At 50.4% G+C, this 27,344-nt stretch overlaps 1 protein-coding gene across 6 annotated transcripts in view; it reads left to right on the forward strand.

Moving 5' to 3' along the window:
• U2AF1 (U2 small nuclear RNA auxiliary factor 1) overlaps positions 1 to 13,545 on the forward strand; it is a 14,142-nt gene extending 597 nt beyond the window's left edge. The window contains exons 2-8 of one of the 6 annotated variants that reach the window (XM_021679148.1): positions 3,404 to 3,491; positions 6,413 to 6,479; positions 11,014 to 11,063; positions 11,223 to 11,321; positions 12,121 to 12,254; positions 12,342 to 12,434; positions 13,259 to 13,545. In XM_021679148.1, coding sequence (XP_021534823.1) covers positions 3,404 to 3,491; positions 6,413 to 6,479; positions 11,014 to 11,063; positions 11,223 to 11,321; positions 12,121 to 12,254; positions 12,342 to 12,434; positions 13,259 to 13,406 — 679 coding nt within the window. In that variant the 3' untranslated portion in view covers positions 13,407 to 13,545. Of the gene's footprint in view, positions 1 to 3,146; positions 3,492 to 6,412; positions 6,480 to 7,223; positions 7,262 to 7,318; positions 7,386 to 11,013; positions 11,064 to 11,222; positions 11,322 to 12,120; positions 12,255 to 12,341; positions 12,435 to 13,258 lie in introns of those variants that run through there. The other 5 variants (XM_021679145.1, XM_044913326.1, XM_044913320.1 and 2 more) reach the window with 5 other exon arrangements.
• Positions 13,546 to 27,344: the final 13,799 nt, after the last annotated feature.

Consider the following 27,344-nt stretch of genomic DNA (forward strand, 5'->3'; position numbering starts at 1 on the left):
GGGAGGGGCGCGGCGGCCCTTCCGGCCTCGGGAGCCGCGCGCCGCCGCCTCGTGGGCGCTCGGGCGGGCAGGCGGGCGCCTCGGCGGGCGGCGGGCTTCCGCTCGGGCGGCGCAGCCTCTCTCACCGGAGGAGGCTGCGCCGCGGCCCGCGGGCCGTCCCGTCTATTGGCGACCCGAGCCCCGCGTCTCCGGCTCCGAGCCGTCTCGAGTTGTGCCGAAGTTGTCAACGTTAATTTCTTCCCCCTGCTCCAGCCTTAAATGTCGTGTCGGACAAGTGGTCTAAAGCTCGCCCGTGTTAAATCGTTCGATAACTCGGGGCGCCGATGGTTGGGGTTGTATACACTCAACGAGCCTCTCGGCGGTTGAGGCGACCATCGGGCGGGTCGTGAGAACATTGGATGTGAAGAAAGTGTGATGAACTTGGTTCCCGTAAAAGACGTGACCTGATTTTAACGTACTCGGAGATGTAATTCCAATATAGAGAAAAGCGTGGTCCCCCCCCCAAGGTTGCCTGCCTTCCCTACTTAGTTGTTAGATTAAAAGCAAAAAATTTAACTCTGATTTTGATTGCCACCTTAGGACGTTTTAATTCCCAGTGCGTTGACGGAAGTTTAAAAGGAATGTCTTCATTTAGGAACATAATTCTTACTTTGAAAACTTAAAGACTAAGCTCTGGGTTAATCTACTTTTTGGATAGTTACCATGTTGGGGTTCTTCTGGGCTATACAAGGCTTACGTTAATATGTTCTTAATGATAAGGCCCTGGGTTTGTCACAGATAATGTTTGAATACCACTTTTTCAAACACTATGGGGTTTTTTTTTTTTATTATTTCTTAAAGATTTTATTTTTAAGTAATCTCTACACCCAGCGTGGGGCTGGAACTCAGAACCCTGAGACCAAGGGCACTGCTCTGTGGACTGAGCCAGCAAGGCGCCCCCACACTTTACATTGTTTCTGTTTTCCAGGATGCAGTCTGTCTTGTAAAACCTCTGGTGTTGTTTGGAAGAGGGGGTTATGTTTTTTAGTAGCAAAACCACAAGACGCAATCATCAGTCACAGTCACTCCAGAAACATTGTTGTCAACCCTAAGTCAGTCTCTGCTGACTTAAAGATGAACAAAATTTGGATTGTGATCTCAAGGAACTGGAGGGGAGGAGGTGCTTGTCCCGGAAAGCATAATTAAAGTAAAACGCACCAAAGCTTGTTAAGTGCTGTGGAAGAGGCTCGCAGGAGGCCCCCGGGGAACTTACCTGTAAATACCATCCTAAATGAATGGCCAGCTCTGCTGGGAAAAGAGTCTTCTCTGAGTGTGGACTTTTTTTTTTTTTTTAAAGATTTTATTTATTTATTTGACAGAGAGAGACACAGCGAGAGAGGGAACACAAGCAGGGGGAGTGGGAGAGGGAGAAGCAGGCTCCCCGCTGGGCAGGGAGCCCAATGCGGGGCTCGATCCCAGGACCCCGGGATCATGACCCGAGCCAAAGGCAGACGCCTAACGACTGAGCCACCCAGGCGCCCCGTCTGAGCGTGGACTTAAGAAGATGCATCATTAATTTCATTCTTGAGCTTGTAATAGTGCCGTAACTTCTAGTCCGTGGATTTTTCTTCCCTGTTCTTGTAAAAAGCTCCTTTGGGTGGTGCTTTTGCTGTACTCAGCAACACTTTCAGTTTAGAAGTTTATTCCAGTAACCTTTTTTATATTCCTGATGTAAGTAACCACATTTCAGCCTGTTAGAGCTGTCGTATAGTAAAAGGCATGGCTTTGATTTGGGAAACGAGATTACTCATAGTCTCATTTTAGGGGGACTTGTGGGGTTTTAAGTTCCAGGAGACAGTATCAACTCCTAAAAAACGAAGGTGATGATTCCTGCTAACTTTTTTTTTCAAGCTAGAAGTAAAACGTAGGTGTGTACCAATTAAAAAGATTTAGATAGTCCTACATTTGAAGTTATGGATGTTTTCTAAATCCAAGCAAAGGTTAGTTCTCTGATTTCTTCTCTGTGATATTGGGTCACACTTTTTTATTTTCTATCTTTTATTTCAGTAGTTTAATAAGTGGATCACTAAAAGTTTATTACTAGGAAAGTTTTGACTGATATACTAATCTCTAATTGAGCATTATGAAATGAAAGCCATCTCTGGAAGTACAGGAACAAAGATTGTTTTAATTATAGAGAATAGCTGGGTATTGTTCAGGTGGGGGTGTTGCCCATTCTGAGGTATTCTTAAAATAAGCTCTTCGTTTTCAGGTGACTTTCTGATGTAAGTTATATATTCAACTTAAATTACGTAAAGTAAAACTTAATGAGATGAGTTTGCAAATATATATAGTAATCATTTTTCTCCCCTGATAAATTCAGACTTCCCTGTGTTTATTGCTACCTAATAATAAATCAGTGGCTAATTGATATTTGTGAACCATCAGATTTTGTTGAGGCTAACTGGATCAGCTGTCTGAACATGGGGCACTTGCTAAAAAATTGAATCTACAGGGTAACCCTCCCACCTCTGCAAGTCTAACTTTGAATAGGGCCCATCCAGTAAGATTTCATAATTCATCACAGGTCTGAGCCACCTGACGTTGCTGTCACAAAGGCTGGATTGCTAGTTTTGATATCATCTGGATCATCCCAGTATTTGAACACTAGTAAGGGAGGAGGCCTTTGCGGTATAGATAGAAGGTGGCCTTATGTAGGAACAGGCGGATGAATTCCCCAATAGCTTGTCTTTGGTGTATTGAAACCAGGAGACTGTTACTTCAGACCTGTGTTTGGAAATTTCCGGTTGGTCTGGCATCATGAATGAGAGAATATGGACTTCGTTAGATAATGATTGCATTTAACGAGCGCTATGTATGAAGCGCACACGCTGTCTCTGATTCTTGGAACAAAGCCACCTTGGCATTTTCCTCATTTTACAGATGGCTCCTGGGACCAGGAGAGGTGGGGTGACTTGCCCAAGCCCAGGTGGCTAGTGGCAGAGTCAGGATCTTAACCCTCACCGTGCTGTATTGGTGTCCTCAAGAGAGAATGTCATCGTAGAACACTAGAGAACTGATACGTTTTTAAATTAAATTTAGTTTTAAACTAAATATTCAATTTAAGAGAAAACAATAGAGCAGAGCAAGTAGCTGAGAGTGGAGTGGATACAGATGAGGGGTCCTGGGATGGGGTTCGAGCACCTGTCATTGAAAGAGTAGCGTGTTCGTCAGGAGGCAAATTAAAGCGAAGTCTTCCTGAAATGCTGCCAGGAAAGGGAAAGGTACCTGCTACCCAGAAACCCATATGCCTGTGTTTGCCTGAAGCAAAGGAAAAGCAGTTTGGTAGCATGTATCGTGGTGTTGACGTATGTGCATGTGTCCGTCTTCCCAGCAAAGTAATCGCTCTTATTTTCCCTTACAGAGTCAACTGTTCATTTTATTTCAAAATTGGAGCATGTCGTCATGGAGACAGATGCTCTCGGTTGCACAATAAACCGACCTTTAGCCAGGTTTGTTTGTTTTTCCTTTCTTTTTTCTGTTTTCATGTAAATTATCAAAACTTCATGTACTTTACAGAGGCAGTTAATAATTTCCATGTATTACGTAGGACATTGTTTTCTCTAGTGGTTCTATTCTCCATTTGTGTTCGTGAGTTTGTTCTTCTATTTAAATGAGAATGAGGCAGGTGAGCCACTCCAGGGGGCGGTCTCTGAGACAGGTCCCTCCTCTCACCATTTGGGAAGCTTTTTACAAAGACGTGCTCAGTGTTTGCGTGTTGGCTGTGCCTGGTCTCTGCCACCTTGCCACCCCTTGTGCCCCTCCATAGCCGGGTCCAGCGGGGGCGGCTGCTTCGGCACGAACTTAGCTGCTTTTGCAGGCACCAGTAGAAGTCGAGGCCGGCGGGCTTTGTGCTCTTTGCCCTCCAGGCAGCCGAGACCGACCGAGCCGCCCACAGGAGGTGCTCTTGCCATTCTCAGCAGGGCTAGCTTGCCACACGCTCAGGGCTTCTCCAGCAGTCCTGGGTGCGCCCCCTCTTTCAGAACCCCACACGAGGGGAGAGCAATGACATCATGTCATAGAAACATGAAAAATGGCACTTAACTTTAGAAGATGGGCATTTACCTTCAGTTATTTGTAGCCGGTCTATTTGGTCAGTTGAGAAATGCTGCTTGTTAGCTTGAGTTTAGGTCTGCTGTGAGTTCAGATCAATCAGAAACTGATTTTTGGTAGGTTTTGTTCGTTAATCGAAGAACAGGCAAGGGTTTGCACCCTACAAGTGATCACTGATGAGTTAAAGGGAGAAAGCACCTATAATAGGGACAGAAAACTTCCGCCCATGTTTATCTGAATGTTTGGAATTTGAAAAACTATAGTCTTTCCAGACTGAGGACTTTTGAGCTCCTTTCAACTTACGGCGAAGTCTGAGTGAGCATCCTCTGAACCATTGGGTAACTATGGTGTGTAGCCCCTGGAAGCTGCCGGACTCTGCCTTTGAGCTCACATTGTTCTGTTCACATCTTTTACACTTCTGACAGAACAGATATTTACGTTTTCCTGTGAGTATTTAGGAAAATGAGCCAATTGCTATAAGAGAGAGACATTTGTATTTTCTAATTTAAGCCCATAGAAAACCCTCAGTGTAATGTGTTTTTAGAAGGAGGGTGATGGCTTCCTTTCCCCCATTATTCTACTGATAACGGCGTGGTTGGTATAACAAGAATCTAAACTTACGAATATGTCTCTTTGAATTTCAGAATATCAGAGATCTTGCTTTAAACTTTGTTTATTGCAACTTTTTTTAAGTGCTTTGATTTATGAACTAAATCTCCCAACTAAGCCGGTGGTCAGAGATTGGGCAGTAACCAAATGTCATAAGTGTCCACTGAGTTTTTTTATTTGGGGGGGTTACTTAGAGATGTGCCAAGTGTTGGGCTGAGAGGGAAATGATCCTGTCAGGAAAGTTTTCTTTAAGTTATCCAGAGACACTTGGTTTATTTTCTATCTGAATCACTAATTGCCTCAGAATGTTAATGTGAAGTTAATTTGAGTACTGTGGGTCAAAAAGAGATAGTGATTCCATTAATGTTTGGTGGGGTCAGTTGTATGTGTTTACCTGAGCATCTCGTTCTGATTGGCTTGGTTGGTTGGTTGGTTTCAGGCAATCCTGACCTCTCCCGATTGTAATAGAACTGCATTGCCCCATTTGAGTGAAGTTTCCTTCACTAAACAGCCACTGCCAGATGACCTGAGAGAGACCTAAAATGAATTTCTTGTTGAATAATCAGGCTCAGTATAGCTCTATATCAGAGTTGTTATACATGCTGGTGATTCCAGTTGAAAACAGAGTCAAGTCAACTTTGGGAAATAGCCGAGGCTTAGATAAGGTGACCCGGGACAGTACTTGATGGCCCGGGGAAGATGCCACGCCCTGCAAGAAGGGTCTGCGTGTGTGCGTGTGCGTGTGCGTGTGCGTGTGCGTGGTCTGGCTGTTGGATGTTCCTCCCCTGGGGTTTCCCCACAGCAGACCTTTGGGGAGTACCCACACAACTTCTTTCTGGAAGTGTAGCTAGAAATAGAATGACTGCTTTTGTAAAACCACTCACCAAACTGCTTTGGACCTATGTTGTTGAGACTGAACATTTATTTTTCTAAATCATGCAGTTTATTCATTCAGCTTGTAAAGTTCAGTGTGGGTTTCTTTTTAAGCTTCTTGCAGTGATGTGGACATTAAGATTCATGTAATATATTAGCCTACTAACTTAAACATGGTTTGTTTTTTCAGACAACTTGATTTTAAGAAGAACGGTACAATGTAAGGTTTCAAGTCTGCCTGATCCAGTTTAAAGCACAAGGGCTAAAAGGATTTTTTTCCCTTAAAAGAAGGATCGGAAAAGAACAGATGTTTAAGCTATTGTATTATGTAAACAGAGGTCCCCCCAAGCAAACAGGAATGTGTATAGATACGTGTCCGTGACAGGACACCCATTTGGTGCGCCTGTTTCCTGTGAGACCAGACAGCTTGATGGACTGCATACAGTTGACTGACACATTTGGTTTTAAAAAATGTAATTTTGTGTGGGGAATATGATTATCATGTGAATTTTTCGACATCTTAGCATCTGCTAGCTTGAAGTATAAGAAAACGTTAGTGTGATTTATTTTTCACTAAAACACTTGAATGACGTGGGACCACTGAGAATAACGGCTACAGTTTCTTCTTGGTTGCTGGCTGACTTGACCGAAGTCACTGCTCACACTCTGTTTTCATAATATGATGGTTTGGGTGTGCTCTTCAGAGGACAAGTGTCTGACTTGTGGGAAACAAACAAGCAAGCGTTGAGCCATTTGCAAACAAGTTGTCTCTTTGCAATTGTCTAATACATGCACAGCAGCCAGTAGAATTCCCCTTTTTATTTTTTTTTCCCCGCAGACCATCTTGATTCAAAACATCTATCGTAATCCCCAAAACAGTGCACAGACGGCTGACGGCTCACACTGTAAGTCCCACAGTTGGAGAAATTTTTTTAAAACAATGGTGTTAAAGAGCCCACTCTTAATTGAGACAAATAATGTTGGCTTCTGAGCTGCTGACATAGAGCTGTTGCAAACAGGACAAGGTGCTGGGAAGCCTTGGTACCTACAGCAAGAACCTGGTACTTGGCCACGTTCAGGAGGCTGTCGTCGGCAAGGGCGCTGGGGAGGCCTCTTCCCTGGGTTGACGTTTGTTAACGAGAGGGAGGGGGTCTGTCCAGGTGACACCTGACAGCTACCAGCCAATCACTGGTCTTTCCAGTGCCTGAACCCCTGGCCTTTATTAAGTTCTTTCTGTAAAGTTACAACTCTTAGGAATATTTAGGAATCAATAAGGTAAGTTGCCCAATAAGTGTGGGTTTTATTTCACCATTACAGTTTTTCCTCTAGGAAGTGGAGATTTCATGATATGTAATTATTGTATTTCTCTGCTCCTGTGGTTTTTGTCATCAGTTGATGCAGGCACTTTCTCAGCTCATGACGTGTTCTGTAATATGGAAGACCATTTTGGTAGTAACCTGCCAAGTTGCTTGCATTCTGACCTGGATTGGAACTTGGCAGTGGGAAATCTTTGCGTCCCGTGAACAGAAATACAATATCAGCATATCATGGGATCTCTGTGACGTTGCAGTGTTAGGGCGCTCCAAGACAGCCACCAGCTAAGAGAAAACATCTCTGCTTCGAAAGAAAATAACTTGCTCTTTTTTCAGCACTGAGTCTTGACTGACGTGATCGCCACAGGAAACCGGTTAAGTGTTTAAATTTAATTTTCCATAATATAAAGTTGTTGCGTTTTGTATTTCAGACCATTGCCCTCTTGAACATTTACCGTAACCCTCAAAACTCTTCCCAGTCTGCTGACGGTTTGCGCTGTAAGTTCATACAAGTTCCTTCCCTGGTTCCCTGGGCTTGCGTGTCAGAGCTCAGTGTCCGCTCCACCTGGTCTGCCGCTGTAGGGTCAAGGACGGCCTTTCACTAGACGTGCCCAGAGCTTTTGTCCCACTGACCCCATGGAAGCCTCTGAGATTGGAACTCCTGCCCACTTAAGAAGTGAAAAATGACCGGAAAGGATACCCTCCCTGTACCGTAGTTTGGAGCTGCTGCTCTTCCTTTACCTTGACCGTCATCCTAGGGGAGAGTATACTTGGAATTAAATGTGCAGTTACATCTTTCCCCTCTTAAGAGCAACAGTATTTGAAAGTTTCTCTCACGTTAAGAAACTAATTGTTCTGAAGTTATTTTTGAGGTTTTATTTTTTTATTAGATTTTTTCTTAAGCTCCATTCTGGAGCTCATGCTTTAATTGTGAGAGCATTGTTCCGAGGGCGTTTCCCAAATGAGGGTCCTCCGAGTTGCATGGACTCCCCGGAGTTTTCCTCAACGCCAGCCCTGTGCCGACTCAGTCCTTAATCAGAGTCCTTTGTGTAGCTGTCTGCAGCTGCAGAAGCTAGCTTACTACGTGTGGGGAAGAGAAGGTGTGTTTGGCAGGGAAACGGGGCTAAACTGGGCATTTAGTAGATATGGCCCATTTCTTCCTGTTTTGGGAAGTAATTTAAGTTACAAACATTGTGTTTCCTGAGGGGTAGTTTTTCAAGAACAGGATCCATGTTAGTGTCACTGGAAATTTCAGAAAGCTAAAATTTAAATTTTATGGCTCTTGAGCCATGGAATCAATTTCTTCATCTGGATAAATTGAAGCGAACATCCTGGACTCCTGTTAAAATCAAGGGGTCCAAACCGAACAGCTTCATTCACCAGTTTGTTTTGAAGCTGCAAAAATTCATAGAAGGTGCTGTCCACAGATGCCCCTGGATAGCCACAGATCTAAGTCCAACACACCCTTGGCCCACAGCCCCTCAGCTTATAGGGCGATCTACACTGAGTGGAATGGTCCCAGCATTCCACTTGCCCACTTGGGCTGGCCCCAGACAGGGGGTGCCTCCCAGTTGTGCACGTGTGAGTGCACGGGTCTGTGGGGGAGGGGCTTGTAAGGTTTTCCTGCCGAGACACTGTGTTTTTCCGCGCTGATCCTGACCGGGTAGCAGATCATTTGTGTCCCTGAGTCTGATGGTAACAGGATTTACTTGGTAGCCCTTGTTTTAAAATACTTGGTTTTGCTTTGTTTTCTTAAAGAAACAAGATCAATAGGTGGAGGGAAATGCTTATATATGGACTTACTAAATAATTTTTGTAACAACCCTGCCCTGGGGTAAAATGAATGAGAGGTTGATGATTGAGTAACAACAATTAATCATTCTTTGCCCTGATCGTTTACCTGGGGACTGCGGATGCTTCGTTGACAAAACAATGTTGGATTAGTTTTCTTCGTGTCTTTACCTGCGATTCACAGTGCTCTTGTTGTGCGTATGCTACAGAATAAAAGTTTAGCTGTACCAAATATTCTGATTATGGGGTCCAGATTCGACAAATTAAATGAAATTCCGATTTTTCAATTTAGGAAGAAACCCATTTAAGCTGATGAACCTGCAACAGACGCTTCGAGTAAATTTCAACCAGTCGGGTTCATCAGTTCCCCTAAATTTACAACTTTTTAACATACCCTTTCATCTATAGAATTATGAGTCCCAGTTTAAGAATGTTTCTGTGAGAAAACTGGGTATTTTCAGGTGGTGGTCTGTAAAATCTATTGAGTCATGTAGATGACTTTGCAGTTACCGGTTTCTTAATCACTCATCTCTGTTCTGCCCAAGTCATTTGGTTGACTGAAAATTTTTAAGCGGAGTATAGAAGGTAAAATAGGCCCACTATGGAGCATTTTCATATCTCACTTTACAGAAGTTTACTAAGATACCATACTGTTCTCCAGTGAGAGAATAGAATTATCATGAGTGCAACAGTATTTGAACCACCACCAGAGCCTGATTCTCAACACTACTAGCACTTTGAGCGTGCAAATATCTTTTGTCTTCATTTTTTTCTGATGTGAGAAGGGAATGTAAACATTAAAATCTGCCTTTTGGAATAGGCTTCTCTTCTCCCGACTAGCTGTTCTGTTGTTTAGAGCCTGATTTCTACCCAGGGAAGGAGGTTTTGTTGACGATAGCTTTTAAATTGGACTGGGCCGTCAGGAGTAGTTGTTGCCTAATGCACTCAAGAGGTTTCGGGTTCTAAAGCAAGCTGGATTCCTGGAAATTCAAAAACAACTAAAATGCAGGAATCGGGGCGCCTGGGTGGCTCAGTCGTTAGGCATCTGCCTTCGGCTCAGGTCATGATCCCAGGGTCCTGCGATCGAGCCCCACATAGGGCTCCCTGCTCAGTAGGAAGCCTGCTTCTCCCTCTCCCACTCCCCCTGCTTGTGTTCCCTCTCTCACTGTGTCTCTCTCTCTGAAATAAATAAAATCTTAAAAAAAATTAAAATAAAATGCAGGAATCCCCCCTTCCCCCTCCCATGCATTAGAAAGTAAATTTAAACCATTCTCAGAATCCAAAGATTAAAGTTCCTGTCCATAAAGAGAAGGTTTTCCAGAGAGCTAGGAAACTGCTCCGGGGCGGCCCAGTGGGTAGATCCGAGTGCCTTGGCTCCAGCACCCTCAGTGGGGTGCGCCAGGTGAGGCCAGGAGTGTGGTCATGGAAGGGGGCAATTGAACATTAAGCTGGCCCAGCCTTGAAGCCACTCAGCCTTTGTAGGCTCCTTGATCTAGCTGTGTGGAACACTGGTTTATTGACTTGCCAGCTTTGTGATTTCTCAGATGTAGGTTAAGAGAATTCTAAAATTTGAAAGGTAACATTTAGTAGAGAGAATGATAATGAGGATAGAATGTAAACTTGAAAAAGTCTATCCACACAGTGGATGTGATTTCACTTAGTGGATGTGAATTATGAAGAATAAACTTGATGGAAATGTTCCGGAATATAAAATAAGAATGCTTTCTTCAGCAAAGCATTGTAACTTTCCCTTTATTCAGGGGCATTCGAAGTACTGTAATTGAACTTGGTAATTATCGTACTGAGTCTTCATTTATGGTCATTTGGGTTTTAATCGCATCAGAAAGAATTTTATAATAGCATTGTGTGGCTGCTAATCTGTAAAAGAAATTAGTCAGGAACATTAGCTCTTAATCACTTACCCTGATTTCAACTTCTTTTATTTTAGCCTAATAAAGAGGAAAAAATCAGTGTGATTCTTTGGCCTCTATTTTAAATCGTGAAAGGAAGAAAATTTTCATTTAAAAAATTTCTTGAGGGTAATTTTTTTCCTTACACTTTCTGAAAACATGGCCCTTTGATGCTGATTAAAACTTGTTGTGATTTTAATAGCCAGAATTGAGACTGTCATAAGGGGCATTTAAAAACCTCACCACACTTTAAAATTTTAACAATTGGCTGTCCCGCAGTATCTTCAGTGCTCCAGTAGAATGCAGCTCTGTTGTGTTTCCTCTCTAGATAATCTAATGTGTGTTACTGTAGCAGTTTGAGTTAAACGCAGAGTTCTCTTGGTTAAGGTTCCCTCTCTAACCAGCAAGATTTCTGTTGTTTACAGGCGCTGTGAGTGACGTCGAGATGCAGGAACACTATGACGAGTTTTTTGAGGTGAGATACTGTTGGAAAGTGATAGACCTCTTTGCCTTTTCTGTTTGGAAGGCATTAAATTTTTTTCCTCGTTAGTAGATACCCTTAAATAGAAGTTATATTCAGTTACTCCTTTATCTTTAATGTATCGTGAGCCTTAAACCCTTGTCCTCCCCGCAGGAGGTTTTTACAGAAATGGAGGAGAAGTACGGTGAAGTTGAGGAGATGAATGTCTGCGATAACCTTGGAGACCACCTAGTCGGGAACGTGTACGTCAAGGTGAGGAGAGTGTGACAGGTGGGGGTTGTGTCTCCTGACTGATGCGGCTGCCGAGTGAAGACCCCGGGCCTCCGGATTTTAGCTGTGAACTTGGAAGTTCTGAGCGCTCACTACTAGCCGTGGATTTTCATGTGCTCAGGCGTTTGCTGGCTGGAGCCCGGATGTGGCAGCGGCCTGGTGGTGGGGGAGGGAGGGACACCACGGTCACGGGCTGCTCCTCCCTGTCGGGATCTCCGCAGCTGTTGCTCATGGGCTGTCTAGACACAGGAGAAGTTGGTTTATTTATTTATTTATTTTTAAAAGATTTTATTTATTTGAGAGCGAGAGAATGAGAGAGAGAAAGCACATGAGAGGGGGGAGGGTCAGAGGGAGCAGCAGACTCCCCGCTGAGCAGGGAGCCCGATGCGGGACTCGATCCTGGGACTCCAGGATCATGACCTGAGCCGAAGGCAGTCGCTTAACCAACTGAGCCACCCAGGCGCCCCGGGAGAAGTTGGTTTATATGTGTGGTTTCTTCTTCCCATTTTTTTAAACCTCTGTGGCCTACACAAATCATCGCATTTGCTCTTTTAACCATATGAATTTGAAAGTCAAGGTCATGTGTATCTGGTATGATTTGGGGCCATCACAAAATTAAGTGACCTGATGGCAAATAAAGGATGGTCTATTTTTTAATGTGCCGTGCAACATCACTCGGCTTTATTTTACCCCGTGAATACGTAACTTGTATTTGGACTGGTAACGGGAGGTCCTTCTGGGGAGAGCGCGGGCCGCAGGCATCTCCGCTTCACCTTTGCAGTTCCGCCGTGAGGAAGACGCGGAAAAGGCTGTGATTGACCTGAACAACCGCTGGTTTAACGGGCAGCCCATCCACGCGGAGCTCTCCCCGGTGACCGACTTCCGAGAGGCGTGCTGCCGCCAGTACGAGATGGGGTAGGTGACGGGGTAGGTGTGGGGGGGCACGGGGGGCCGGGCTGGGGGGGGGGCGGCGCGCCACATGTGGGCTCTGCTTCTCCGCAGGGAGTGCACACGAGGCGGCTTCTGCAACTTCATGCACCTGAAGCCCATTTCCAGAGAGCTGCGGCGGGAGCTGTACGGACGTCGGCGCAAGAAGTGAGTCCTTCCGCGGCCTTGGGCGCCCTGCGGCCTCGCTGCCGTGCCCCTGCTCGAGGAGAGCGTGGCCTCGCTGTGAGAGTCACCACTGGGGATGCAGGGCGTATTTTAGGGCACGAAGCGTGCTTTTCAAAGACTATCCCACGCACACGTCCTGCGAGCCCTCAGTACCTGGGTGAGGGGACGGGGGCGGGAAGAGTGGGCTCGTGCGCGCTGGGTGTACTCCCTCAGACGGCGGGACTTCGCGTGCGGAGGATTTCCTCTGGGGGCTCCTGCTTCGTGTGGGTTTGCTTTGGGGGGAGGGACCACGCGCAGAATCGGCAGAGTCTGTGTGTCTGGGCCTGGTGTCGAGGGGCAGCCTGTGGGACCACGGAACAGAGGCCGAGCCTGGATGTCAGGAGAGGCCCCTTGCCCGCCTGGCTTGCGTTCTGACCCCGGGGGTTCTCACCCCTCTCCCCTCAGACGGGGACCAGGAGCTGCACACGTTGTTTGGTGATTGTTCCGTTGTCAACAAAGCACGGGAGGGCAGGGGTGGGGGTGTGTGTCTGGGGCGCTGTGGTGGTTCCACAGTCCCCGATCCTGGGAGCTGGCGCCCCGGAAGCGCAGGCCTGGGGGGTGACCTGCCCCACGATCCTGCCAAGCCCCTCTTTTTCCCTGACAGGAGCGCGTCTGTGGTGTGGGCGCGCAGTCCCCTGGGAGCGATTTCCCTGTATCCGTGCCGTCCCCCTGTCGGGGTACAGTGTTCAGAAGCGGGGATCGTTGCGGGGCTTCGTGGCGGGCTCTGCTGTGGATGCCACAGCTTTGTTTCTTTTTCCTGGTTGCAGGCATAGATCGAGGTCCCGGTCCCGGGAGCGTCGCTCTCGGTCTAGAGACCGTGGCCGTGGTGGCGGCGGCGGCGGTGGCGGCGGCGGCGGGGGACGGGAGCGCGACAGGAGGCGGTCGAGAGACCGTGAGAGATCTGGGCGATTCTGAGCTGTGCCGTTTTTACCGTATGTCTGCTAGACAGTGTTGTAGTTGATTGACCAAACCAGTTCATAACGGGAATTTTTTTTAAAAAACAACAAAAAAAAACAAAGATGGGTTTCTGAATAAAATTTGTAGTGATACAGTACTTTTGGTGCAACTTATTTCTCGTGGAAAGTCCCTAACTCTCTCCCTTTGCAGCTGTGCTCATCATCCATTCCGGAGGCGAGGATTAATATCCATCCGTGACTTGGGTGTAAACGAAGCCATGGTTTCAAACTTAGGGTGTGAGGTCAAACCCCCGCACCCGCCATCCACTAAGGGAAAATTCACCCGGGGGATGGTCAGACTTACTACCAGTTCCTACGTGCTAACTAGCAGTCCGGCATTTCCTCTCCGAGGCTCCTAGGGAGCATGGCACGGGGGGCCGGGGGGCTGCGTGGGCACTCGGGGGCTGTTGGGTCGGATGCCGTCTGCGGCCCACCCCTCTTACCCGTGAGCTTCCTTGTCTGCTCGCAGAGCCGCCGTGAAGCAGGAGTGCTGCCCAAAACCTGGCTGTGCCCAGAGCTGCAGGAGAGCCCCTGGTCCCATTTCTGTGTCGTCATTGCCGCTGGCTCGGCCCTGGACAGCTGCAGGGACGTCACACGGACTCCCTGCGGCGCAGGGCGGCGGCCCGTGTGCCGTGGGGTGCCGCTGACGGCTTCCTGCCTGCTCCAGGCCCGCGCACGCCCCGGCTGGGGGCGCCTTGTCCCCAGCAGAGACCACATCGCCTGGCACACCGCAGCGTGGCTCTTGGGGACGGCCCTGCGCCTGGCGTGGGAGGAGGCACCCCCTGGCCCTGGACCACGCGGGGCATATGTGGGAGGAGATCCTACTTGACCAGGGTTGGGGTTTTTTTGGTTTTCTGTTTTTTCACGAACATCTGTTTTTACGTAATGAAAATCTTTTTTTTTTTTAAGATTTTTTTTTTTTAAAGATTTTATTTATTTATTTGAGAGAGAGAGAATGAGAGAAAGCACATGAGAGGGGGGAGGGTCAGAGGGAGCAGCAGACTCCCTGCCAAGCAGGGAGCCCGATGCGGGACTCGATCCCGGGACTCCAGGATCATGACCTGAGCCGAAGGCAGTCGCTTAACCAACTGAGCCACCCAGGCGCCCTTTTTTTTAAGTTTTTTATTTATTTATTTGACAGACACAGCGAGAGCAGGAACACAAGCAGGGGGAGTGGGAGAGGGAGAAGCAGGCTTCCTGCCGAGCAGGGAGCCTGATGCGGGGCTCGATTGCAGGACCCTGGGATCGTGACCTGAGCCGAAGGCAGACGCTTAACGACTGAGCCACCCAGGCGCCCCTGTGTAATGAAATTTTCAAAAAGTAATTCTAGGGCGCCTGGGTGGCTTAGTTGTTAAGCGTCTGCCTTTGGCTCAGGTCCTGGGATCGAGTCTCGCATAGGGCTCCGTGCTCAGCAGAGAGCCTGCTTCTCCCTCTCCCTCTGCCTGCCACTTCCCGTTTGTGTGTTAGCGCGCGCGCGCTCTCAAAAATGTTAAAAAATAATAAAATGACTTTTGTTTCTATTTATTTTTTTTTTTTAAGATTTTATTTATTTATTTGACAGAGACAGCGAGAGAGGGAACACAAGCAGGGGGAGTGGGAGAGGGAGAAGCAGGCTTCCCGCTGAGCAGGGAGCCCGATGTGGGGTTTGATCCCAGGACCCTGGGATCATGACCTGAGCCGAGGGCAGACGCTTAACGACTGAGCCACCCAGGCGCCCCAATAAAATAATTTTTAAAAAGTGATTCTAATAATGGAACATGAGTTGTGTTGGTCTCGAAACAGAGTTCATATGTGTGGTGACAGGCAGATGCTGGGGCATGAATTGGTGGCAGTTCTGAGTTGGTGAGCTAGGAAGTCTTATCTCCATCCTCCCAAACGTCAGTACCAATACTTCAGTTTTTCTCCCCAAGTTTGGTCAAAGTTGAGATTGTTGGGTAATTTCCACCATATCTGAAGGGAGGCAATGTGGCAAACATTTTGTATTTCTTAAGATTAGAATCCCCTTTTCCTGTGAAAGTTCCTATTAAAATGTACACGAAAGTCCCACCAAAAGTGCCCTTTTTTTTTTTTAAGATTTATTTAGAGCGAGCAGGGAGGAGGGGCAGAGGCAGAGGGAGAGAGAGGATCTCAAGCAGACTTCTGCCCAGCACGGCGCCAGACGCAGGGCTCGATCTCATGACCCTGAGATCACGACCTGAGCCGAAACCCACAGTCGGTCGCTTAACCGACAGCACCACCCAGGCGCCTCCAAAAGTGCCTTTAAACATCACCACTGACATTGATGGAAGAAAGACGAGCTTACAGAGTAAACCAGGAACCCCGCACCACCCCTCCCTCCGCACCCGCGATGGGCCCGGGGTAGGAGGACAGAGGGTCCGGCCGCCGGCTCGGGCGCGCGGTGGGTGGGGAGCCGCCCGGCACAGACGCGCGGGCGGTCTACGGTGTGGCAGGCCGGCCTCCCACACCCCAGGCCCGTGGAGATCTCCATGCAAAGGGAAAGAGCCACCTGAAATCTTTGCGATTTGTAATGAGCTCAGGCCCAGGGAATATCACCAAAAGGTTTCTTGTCCTGAATATCATATGCTGAGTCTTCAGACCGAAACCAAACGGAGAGTGAGGACAGCAGGTGAGCTCCGCTCTTACGGAGGGCTCCCCAAAACTCGCCAGTTGACTGAGGCCTGTGCTTGGCTTGCTCTTGGGACACAGGGGGCCTAACACAGAAGCTGACAGTGTGCACGGGTATATAGTGGATAAAATCATTGTAACTGTGTCACACGGTGGCGGACAGGGTCACCTCTGCCTGCAAATCGGTGAAAATGCACTTCTTTCGAATGAGCTCCTGTTGGAGAAAGGTGGGTGATGTGATTGCAGCATCTAAACTGAGCAGTTAATTAACACTTTCTCACCATTCAGGATTCCTTGTTTCCCGAAGGGATAGAACTGCAAGTGAGTTCTAAAAAATAAAGCCTTGGCTCACAGCACAAACAGAATGGCATCACACGTTCACTTCCGGAGCCTTTGTGATGGACGGTCAGGCTGTCACACGGGGCGTGCAGGGGTGACCGTGGTGGGGTGTCACGCGGGGCGTCACTTTAGCTCGGCGCTTCCCAGCCGCAGGGGTCTTCCCAAAGAAACAAGATCAACATGAAAGTCTCAACTTCTGATTTGCTAGGTCAGACTGTTTAAATTGCTCCTGTCAAATTTCACTCTTGTTTCACGAAAGAACGCTTTTTATGTATTTATTTTGAAGATTTTATTTATTTGACAGAGAGCACAAGCAGGGGGAGTGGCAGGCAGAGGGAGAAGCAGGCTTCCCGCTGAGCAGGGAGCCGAACACAGGACTCGATCCCAGGACCTGGGATCATGACCTGAGCCGAAGACAGACACTTAACCGACTGAGCGACTGGGGCAGCCAGCCCAGAAAGCTTTTTAAGTGTTCATTATGGACGTTTGTAAACCCGCGGAGACGTCGAGACTGTCAGGAGGCCCCAGATGCTTTAAGTTTGTGCTCCTAACCTGCAGACTTTGCCACGACAGTCGCAGGAAAGCCAGCCCTCGGAGAGGCTCCGTCCGCCCTGCACAACTCCCGCCTTCTGTCTCGGATTTTCCTGTGTCCGGGGCTTGGCAGCCAGAGGCTCTGCCAGCACCATCCGTGTGGGTGTGTCAAAGTGAGCAAACGGGAATAAATGCCTCATCGGCACTTAGGACGTTCAGCTGGCATTTCGGGGCGAGACAAGGGCTCGACCCTTGAGAAGTGGATGCTCGGACGGAAGAGGTGGGTCAGGGGACTTGCTCCGAGAAGTGTTCGGGGCAGATGAGTCCGTCCAGGGCCGTGTGGCTGAGACCCTAAAGGCTGAAGGCGGGGAGACAGACGGGGTCACCGAGGTCCAGTCCCGGTCCTTGCCAGGCACGGGGATTCGGAGGAGCCCGAACACGGCCACAAGGAAGGGACCTCACTGGATCGGGCTCCGTCCCAGTTGATCCACACAACCTTTTGAGACTCGAGGAAACCGCGTTGGTTGCTGACCACACTGTCCCAGGCACGCAGCCGGACAATGAAGCCAGGGAGTGTCGGCAACAAGAGGAAAGGCGGATCGCTGGAGGAGCAGACCGCCTGCCCGCCTCTCTTCGTCTGCCCTGGCCGCCGCCCCCCCGTGGGGTTGCGTCCCTTGGGCAGAGAGCAAGGCGGCCGCGACCCGGGAAGGACACCTCTTCCCCCGAAACGCCCAGTGTCTCATGCCCCATTGACCCAATTCAGTGCAACTTAATTTTCATGAGAAAATGAACAGCTTCCAGGCTCTTTCTATGAAATGAGTATGAAAACTGATAAAACCTCACAAAAATGGGAGAGACACGCCAACTGCAAGGGAGTTTCGGTTCTGAATATGGATATGAACCCCTGAAATAAACTACTGGCAGACAGCGTCTAGCAGCCCTTTAAAATAAATACGCCGCCAGGGGCTGGCTGCCCAGTGGGTAGATCCTGCGACTCGTGATCCCCAGGCCGTGGTGTTTGGGGGGAGCTGCGTGATGCATTCAGCGAAGTACCGCGAACAAGTAGGAAGAGCTGAAGGAGCAGCAGGGCCACCAGCCCCGGCCAGGCCCTGCCCGCCACAGAGCTCTCCTCGGGGACCGCTCCGCGCCTGCGGTCGCCGTGTTCTTGCGATCCCCGTAAGCGTCATGAAGCGTTACAGTTTTACCAGCTTTCAAGTTTTATAGAAGCGGCATCTTTATGTATCACTGGGCTTGCCCCTGCTAGGCTTCTTCACGACATCCTGTATGTTTGCACACAGCTGCCTTCAAATTTGCAGCTTGAGGTCCGCCCACGGCGAGGAGCAGAGCCGTGCCGCCCACCTTACCAGCTGGAAGAACAGGAGGGAAGAACAGGAGGGCGCCTCCGGGCAGAGGGAACAGCGGTGGCCAACTCCCCGAGGCGAGGAGTGCACCAGGATCCCCATGGGATAAATGCACCCCTGACGCCCTGGCTCACTTCCCAGTCCCCCACGTGTGCACTGAGGGCCACTGCGGTTCCTTCGCTGGGGACCGACCGGCCCCACCGGGATGGAGCGGTGCCCCCCTGCAGGCCCAGAGACCAAGGGGCCCCCTGCTGGCTCCGGGGGCCCCGCTCAGAACTTCCTTCTGCACGCAGCTGCTCAGGACTGGGCTGGGGGTGGGGGCGCCGACGGGGGTCCTGGGGCACGAGCAGCATTTCGCACAGTGCGACCAAGGACAGCATGCCCGAAGGGAGTGGGGGCCTCTCCCAGGGCCGCGGGGGCTGGGGAAGGGCCCAGACGCTTTGTGTTGAGGTCGCGTCTCACTGCCGCGTGGACAATAGACTGAGGCCGGAGGCGGGCAGCCGGCGCAGAAGCGGTGGCTGAGCGGCGGCGGGGGCGGCTCAGGTCGGGGGGCAGGGGGCAAGGCCGTGGAGTCTGGGGTAGGCCCCTGGGGGTTCAGTCCGCCTCCCCTGTGCATTCTCAGGCCGCTCACGCCTCCGTGGGAGGCACCTGTTCCTGTCTTTGCCCTTTGCTAACACATGGAGTACTCTGTCTTCTTCTGGTGTTTCTGGGAGTTGCTTACACATTGTCTGCGGACGCGTCCTCTGTCCACGTGCATTGCAGACGCTGGTCCTGGTCTGTGGCTCGCCTTTTCCCTCGCTCAGGGGTGTCTTTGGACGAACACGTGTCTTCTAACTCAGTTGGGTCCAACGTATCTGCCTTTTGTCTGCGGACAGGGTTTTCTGGCTCCTGTTTGAGAGATCTTTGCCCCCCACGTTCCCGCTGCTGCGTCTCACCTTTTTCCCGTTGGGTCTGTGGCTCCTAGCCAGTCACTTCGTGCGTGTGGTGAGAGATTCATTACGGCTCTGTGTGAATTTCCGGTTGCCCCAGCACTGTGTGTCGTAAAAACAACCACCTTTCCCTGCTGAGGCGAGGGGTGCCTTTGCACACACGTGTGGATGGGTCCGTTTCTGGATTCTCTTCTGTCCGTGGTCTGTTTTGTGTCCTCGAGCCCAGCATGTATTTGGAATGAACGAGAGCCCATAGGCTTTGCCTCCAAGGGCGTTCGCCTTAGCAGATTTGGAGGGGAGGTGGGGCTCCATCAGCTCGATCCGATAAAGCCGCCTGGAGAGCCTGAATTTGGGTCTTATGGCCCAAAGAACAAAACACCACCTGCATCCATGGTGTGACCCGGGGACAGCTCACCTGAAGGACAGCCGGGGTCTGCAGAGCACGCACAGGAGTCCTGGATCAGTGTTGTGTCATGGGGGACGACAGACAAGTCAGGGTCAGCCTGGTCGCCCACTGATCAGACATCACCACCCTGCTCCTGGACAGGGAGGGACGGTGAGCCCCGGGGCGGGAGTGTCCCCGTGGAAACGTAATACCGTCATCCCCACCCTCAGTGCCCCGCTCAGCACGCTGGGGAGAGGCCGGCGGCCCGGAGTGGGCTGGGGAGGGGGCCCACCCCCGTCCAGGCTGCCCTCCCCCAGCCGCTGCCCGTCAGGGCTCCTCCTGGCTCCACAGACGGAGGCCTCTGCCCCGACAAGGTGTTGAAGACGGGAGACCACGCAGCATTTGCGTCGGGGGCTTCCCTCTCCTCCAGCCCGTCTCCCATGACACCTGGACCCACTGTCCTGGGAGGGTCCCCAGCAGCTGGGCAGGAGACGGGGCGAGAACAAGGCTGTGTTCTAAGAGCTCTCCTCCCACGCCAGATTCCTCAGAACACGTCCGAGTCCGGATCACCTTCCCTCTTCCAAGCTCAAGGCCTCTCGCTCCGCATCTCACGTGATGGAAACTTTCCCACCAGCCCTGAGGCCCACAGCCGGCCGCCTTCCCGTGTTCGGGGAGCAGCGGGACAGGCCCGAAAAGAGAGCACGGCAAGTGCACACGGCCCGTCAGGAGAGGTCCCCGGCCCTGGCCGTGGCCTCCCGCAGGCCCATCACTCGTAGGCGCGCAGTATGGCTCTGAGGGAGGGGACCTGTGTCCCCCTGAGGCTTGCTGTTAGAGGGAGCACGAGAGTTCTCACCCCCGTCCCAGGACAGACTGCATTCTTTTACTGAGAAGGCGCGGGGCAAACTTGGCTCACTCACAGCTGGAGCCTCCTTGGGGGGCACATTAGACTCGAACATCTCCACCTGCACCCGGAGGACGAATACACTCAGGCACCTGCTTCAAATCCCAGGTCTTTTTTTTTTTTTAAACAAGCTGAAACACATGGAATTGCCAGTGTTTGTAGGTCAAATAGATCAAACATCAGCAATTTCACGTGGTTCAGCCTGACATTTCCCAAGGTCAGGTTGTTTGCTGTTGCAGGAGGAGCAAGGAGTGGAGCAGGGAAAAGCAGAGACCAGGAGTCTGAATCTTGGGTCCAAATCCTGGCTCTGCTCACCACTAGCCATAGACGTTGGGCAGGTCACTCCACCGCTCCATGCCTCATCTTCTCCTCTGTCAGGTGACGGTGAAGCAGTGTGTTTCTCCTCCAGTTGTGATGAGGATCCCATTTGTGGATTTAGGTAAAGTTCCTGAACAGTGCCTGGCATGTACGTAGTGAGTGCTCAGTAATGGTTAGTTATTAGGAGCAAGACCATCAGTAACAGAAGGTAGAAGGTGGGTGAAGGCCCAGAAGCGCAAGGAGAGGGATCCCTAGGAATCCCACGAGGCCTGTTTTACAAAGTGTAGCACTCACAAGTAGTATAAAAAGTTGTGAGTATAAAACTCACACGCTGAAACGTGACAAAACATTGTTGAAAGAAGTAAGGGAGACCTAAAGAAATAGCCATCCCATGTTCATGGACCAGAAGACTTACTCCCCACATCCAGAGGAATACCATATTTGGGAATACCTTTAATCAAGGAAGTGCAAGACTTGTACACTGAAAATTACAAAACATTGCTGAAAGAAATTAAAGACCCAAATAAATGGAAAGCCAGCCTGTGTCCCCAGTTGGAATATTTCCCATTGTTAAGACGGCAGTACTCCCTAACGGCAGTCTGCAGATCCGACGTAATCCCTACCACAGTCCTAACGGCCTTCCTGCAGAAATAGAAAAGCTGATCCTAAAATTCATGCAGAATTTTAAAGGGCGGTAAATAGCCAAGAAAATCTCAAAGAGCAAAGTGGGAAGACTTGTAGTTCCTGATTTCCAAACTTACTACAAGTCAGAGTCATAGAAATGGTGTGGGCCTGGCATTAGGGCAGACACAGAGACCAGCGGGACAAAACTGAGGGTCCAGAAAGAACCTTACTCCTCTGGTCAGCTGATTCTGACAAGGGCGCCAAGACCAGTCCACGGGGAAAGAACAGTCTCTTCAACAAATGGTGTTGGGACTGCTGCTTATCTACGTGCAAAGGAAGGAAGTTGAATTCTTACCTCACACCATAAATTTAATTCAAAATGGGTCAGAAATTTGAACATAAGAATTAAAATCATGAGGGGCGCCTGGGTGGCTCAGTCGGTTAAGCGTCTGCCTTCAGCTCAGGTCATGAACCCGGGGTCCTGGGATTGAGCCCCGCATCGGGCTCCCTGCTCAGCAGGAAGCCTGCTTCTCCCTCTCCCACTCCCCCTGCTGGTGTTCCCTCTCTCTCTCTGACAAATAAATAAATAAAATCTTTAAAAAAATAAACAATAAATATTTTTTAAAATTAACATTATGAAACTCTTTGAAGACAACCTGGGGAAGATCTGAATGACTTGGGTTTGGCACTGGTTTCTTAGATATGATGTGAAAGCACAAGCAACCAAAGGAAAAATATGTATAAATTAGGGCTTATCAAAATTAATGAATCGATCCACTTTTGTGCATCAAAACACACCATCGAGAAAGTGAAAAGACACCCCACAGAATGGGAGAAAATATTTGCAAACCCTGACCCCTGACAAGGGTCCAGTACAGAATATGTAAAGAAGTGCTAACAACTCAACAACAGAAGACAAACAAGCCAATTTAAAAGTGGGTGAAAGGGACACCTGGGTGGCTCAGTTGGTTAAGCATCTGCCTTCAGCTCAGGTCATGATCCCAGGGTCCTGGGATCGAGTCCCGCATGGGGCTCCCTGCTCGGCGGGGAGCCTGCTTCTCCCTCTCCCACTCCCCCTGCTTGTGTTCCCTCTCTCGCTGTGTCTTTCTCTGTCAAATAAATAAATAAAATCTTAAATAAAAAAATAAAACGTACAAATAAGTTATGGGGACAATAAATAGCATTTGTTTTTATTACTTAAAATAGATATTGTCAAAAAATAGAATAGATATTATCTGAGGTTCATGAATCAAGGAAGAGAAATACAGAATATTTATCCAAATTATGGAGATGAATACCGTAAGAATAAAAAAACAATTGGCCGAAGAGATTGGCTCTGAGACCTGGGACTGGGGGTGGGCAGAGGTGAGAGGCTTCTCCGTCACCTGCGGGGACGGTCTCTCCCGCGGTCCTGTATCTAGAAGACCACCCCCCCAATCTCCTTCCCCAGAATGGCTCACACCTTCTTCGGCGCCCCATCACCCGCCCCCTCCATGAGCTGCACACCCTTCTGTGGCCCTGAGGGACCCGGATGCAGTGGCAGCAGACGCCCCCCCCCAGACACCCATTCTCTCCCAGTTCAGGAAGTCTGAGGTCAAGGCGGGGGCAGGGCTGGTTCCTCCGGAGGCCTCACTCCTGGGCGTGTGGATGCGCCTCCTCCCTCATTTCTGTCTCTCCTGCGGCTTAGGACACCAGTCAGACCAGGTACAGGTCCCCCACCCCCCAAAACCCGGTGTATGTTGACGACCTAAGCCCCGGTGGGAAGGTATTAGAAGGCTCGGTGCCTCATAAGCAGAGACTGGAGAGCTGGTTCCCTGCCCGCCCCCCACCGTGTGTGCGAGCCAGGGAAGCAGCCCTCCCCAGGCCTGAGCCTTATCTTGGACCTCCAGCCTCCAGAATGTGAGAAATAAATGTGTGTTGTTTAAGACAGGGCACCCCCCTCTTGTTAAGGAATCTATTATTATGATGCTGGATGAAATGGTAAGGAAGACTTTCTTTTTCTTTAAGTGATCTCTATGCCCAGTGTGGGGCTGGAACTCACGACCCCGAGATGAAAAGTCACTCGCTCCGCCGAGCCGGCCAGGCGTCCCCGGAAGGGAGACTCTATTCAAGACTCTTGCAGCGGGCCTGTGGCCGTAGAGAGAGAGTTTGGGCTCAGCGCCAAATATGAGGACAGCTGGGGGCAGACAGGGAGCAGGGGAGCATCAGGGCTGGGCACCTTCTTGCTAAAGGCAGGGAGGTGGGCCAGGGGCTTCTCCATGGGGGGGGGGGGGGTGTCAGGGGACGTGAGGCACTTGATCAGGTATGACAGTGATTGAATAGGGGGGTGTCTCTCTAAACTCAGTAGGATTCTTGCTAAACCTAACAAGGCAGGCTCAAGCGGGGCGGGGGGGAGCGGGCGGGGGGACAGGGCTGGGGGCTAGTGAAGAAGAGGTCAGAGGAGCCTGGCCAAAGGTCAGTCACCCTAATGGCCTCATTTTCACTTTGTCACCTCATTAACTACCTACAAACACAGTTACATTCTTAGGTGTGGGGGCTGGGACCTCTGCACAGGAATTCGGGCCCATTGGAGAAATGTCCCCATCCCAGGACTGGGGCAAGGGGTCCAGATGGGCCTGGAACACCTCGTGTGACAGAAAACAGGGTGTTGGGGCATCTGGTCAGTGAAGCGTCTGCCTTCGGCTCAGGTCATGATCTCAGGGTCCTGGGATTGAGTCCCTCATATCGAGCTCCCTGCTCCGCAAGGGCTTCTCCCTCTCCCTCTGCTTCTCTGCCTACTTGTATGCGCATGCTCTCTCTCTCTGTCAAATAAATAAATGAAATCTTTTTAAAAAGTAAAGGACGGACCTGAATGCACATTGGTGTGAATCATTGAGTAGGTACTGGAACGGGCGAGGCCCAGCTACTGTGTTGGAATGCCAAATAACAAAGGTAGAGGGGGCCACGAGCTAGAACAATCCGCCCAGGCAACCTCTGTCATCGAAATGGATTCAGGCAGACTCTCCAGGGAAGCTTAGCCCAGAGAGCGCGGGTTTGAGAAGGTAACCGGGTATTTCCAAAGCATCTCTCCAAAGATACTTACTAGTTACAAAGCGTAAAACCTGCAGCTTCACAGCGGAGAATCCCCGCCGGAGAGGGGCCACGCAGACACCCCCCCCCCGTCACCCCCATGCCTTCCCCAGGAGGCCATCCCGCGCCAATCACAAGGAGACATCGGACGAATCAGGGACATTCCACCAGACGTCTGTCCTGTCCGCGTCACCAACGCCGTGGCTTCATGTAAGAGCGCCCACAGGGGCCCGGCCACTGGGTGCGGCGTGCTCGGGGACTCGCCCGAGGTGCTGGCAAACGGACTGTCGATTAGATCATGGGTTTGTACAGTGGTCACTTTTTATTTTCGGTTTGGTTGTCTTTTAAAGACTCAATTTCTCTAAAGCAGTTTTAGCTTAACTTCTTGATTTTGATCTCTATCTTGTGGTTATGGAAAACAAATTCTTTTTCAGAAATAGACACTGAAGTAGTTGGTAAAGGGAAGCCATGTCTGCAGCTTAATCTTAACCATTCAGAAGAGCCAGCCGGTCAGATGACATAAATAGATGGCACGTACTCACATTCGTATTATAGAGACAGACCGAGACACAGTGTGAAGAAAAGGCAATAAAAATTTAACATTCAGAGGCACCTGGCCGGCTCAGTTGGTGCAGCACGAGACTCTTGATCTCGGGGTCATGAGTTCAAGCCCCACGTTGGGTGTAGAGATGACTTAAAAATAAAATCTTAAAGAAAAAAAATTTAACATTTGGAAAATCTGGATGAAGGGCATCTGGGAATGCTTACTCTTCTTGCCACTTTTCTGACAGTCTGAAATTTTGTTAAAATTTTAAAAAGTTTTTTTTAGTACTTGGGCGCCATAACAAATCACTTGGACAGCTAGAAGTCCAAAAGGTGCGGGCAGGGCAGCGCTCCCTCTGTAGGCTCCAGGGGAGGGTCCTTCCTGCCCCGCCCAGCTCGGGGGTGGGGGCTGGGGGGTAGGGGGGTGGCCCGAGTCCCTCGTCCTGGGCCAGCATGACTTCCGTCTCTGCCTCAGTCGTCCCAGCTTCTCTCTTCTTACAAGGACACTGGTCATACTGGATTTAGCATTCCCCGCCCACCCCCCCCCCCCCCCCCCCCCCACCTTGTCCAGTACGACCTCCTCCTATGTTGATTAGATACTCAAAGACCCTATTTCCAAATAAGGTCATATTTACAGATTCCAGGGGTAAGTAAGAGTAATATTTGGAGAGCTAGTGAGTATCTGGGAATTCTTATTCTGTTCTTGCCACTTTAGTGACAGTCAGAAATGATGCCAAAATAAACGAATTCAGAGCATAATTTAAAACTTTCTTGTTTGGGGCACCTGGGTGGCTCAGTTGGTTAAGTGTCTGCCTTCAGCTCAGGTCATGATCCCAGGGTCCTGGATCAAGTCCCGCGTTGGGCTCCCTGCTCAGCGGGGAGCCTGTTTCTCCCTCTTCCCCAGCTCCTGCGTGTGCTCTCAAATGAATAAATAAAATCTTTTAAATAAATAAATAAATAAAATACTCCTGGTTTGAAACCCTCCAAGGGCCCCAGAGCGTGGAGGCTGAAGGCTCGACCCTGGCCTCCCCCCCCCACCCCCACCCCCGGCCACTCCTGTTCTTGCTTCGGTCACACTGACCACACTGACCTCTCCTGGGTTCTTCCAGCCCCTGAGCTTGCTCCTGCCCCAGGCATTTGCGCAGTGGCTGTTTTCAGCCCGGAACATTCCTTCTTGAGAACAAGATGTGGCTCCTCGGGTCACCTGTCACCTGTCCAGAGCGCCTTCCTGACCACCTGACCTCATACTAGCTCCCATCCACGTCTTCATCCTTCTTCACATTAATTCTCATTAGTGGAAATTTTGTTATAAAATGAGATCTAGTTGCGCCCCCTCCCCTAGAATAGAAACACCCCAGGGGCAGAGGCCCTGTTTGTTTGAGTTTCCCGGTATTTCCAGAGCCTGGGACAAAAGCCCACCAAGTCACTGCTGGATGAAGCGCGACCTCGAGGTGCTGCGCCGAGCTAACAATGCTTCTACCCCTGTGCACACCTTGGGGCACCGTCCCTGTCAGTCCTACAGGTGCCAGGGGAAACTCAAGGGTCCACCCCAGAACCTCAAGAGGCAGGCTCTTCAAAGTCAAGAGCACACAAGTTTGAAACCTTGTTGGCTGTGACCTCCCCGGTGGCCCCAGGGCGCCCTCCTGGCCCGCAGCCTTGAAATGGGGAGGGCCTGTGTAACACGTGTTTCTGAGCGGCTTTTGTGACTTCTGGCAAGTCTCGGCGAGCTCCGGTTCCTTCCCAGTCTTGTGGGGCGGTCTCCAGCCCGGACAAGCACTGGGTCTGCTGGGCACCTGCACGATACGGGGCAGAAATCAAGCCCCGGAAACCCCGCCGCGGGGAATCCAGAGCCTGGGTGCCTGGTGCCTGCTGGGTGCCCCCCTGACCCGAGGCCGCGGGGACCAGGGCAGGCGTGGGGGTACCTAGCAGGTGGGATACTTGCGGAGGATCATCCTCATGGCCTTAGCAGCCCTTCCCCGCTCCAGAGGGCACGTGGTAAAACTCATCAACAAGTATTCATTACACTCCCGCAGAGCAAGCGGTTAACCAAGTAAAACGGAATCGGGACATCGAGTACGGAGCGTCCGCACCCCCAGGAGTCTGCGGTTCTGGTGGGGGGCCCCAGGGGGCGGGCAGAGGCGGGGGGTTCGGGGAACGCGGGGGAGAAATGAGGGTAAAGGGGCTCCTGGCCGGCGGATGCGTCAAAGGGGAGTGGAAACCGGGTCCAGGGCCCGCGGTTGGGCAGTGGGGGCGGGGAGTTGGGGTCTGGAGG

The sequence above is a fragment of the Neomonachus schauinslandi genome, chromosome 1, assembly GCF_002201575.2.
Source record: "Neomonachus schauinslandi chromosome 1, ASM220157v2, whole genome shotgun sequence".
NCBI lineage: Eukaryota > Metazoa > Chordata > Mammalia > Carnivora > Phocidae > Neomonachus > Neomonachus schauinslandi.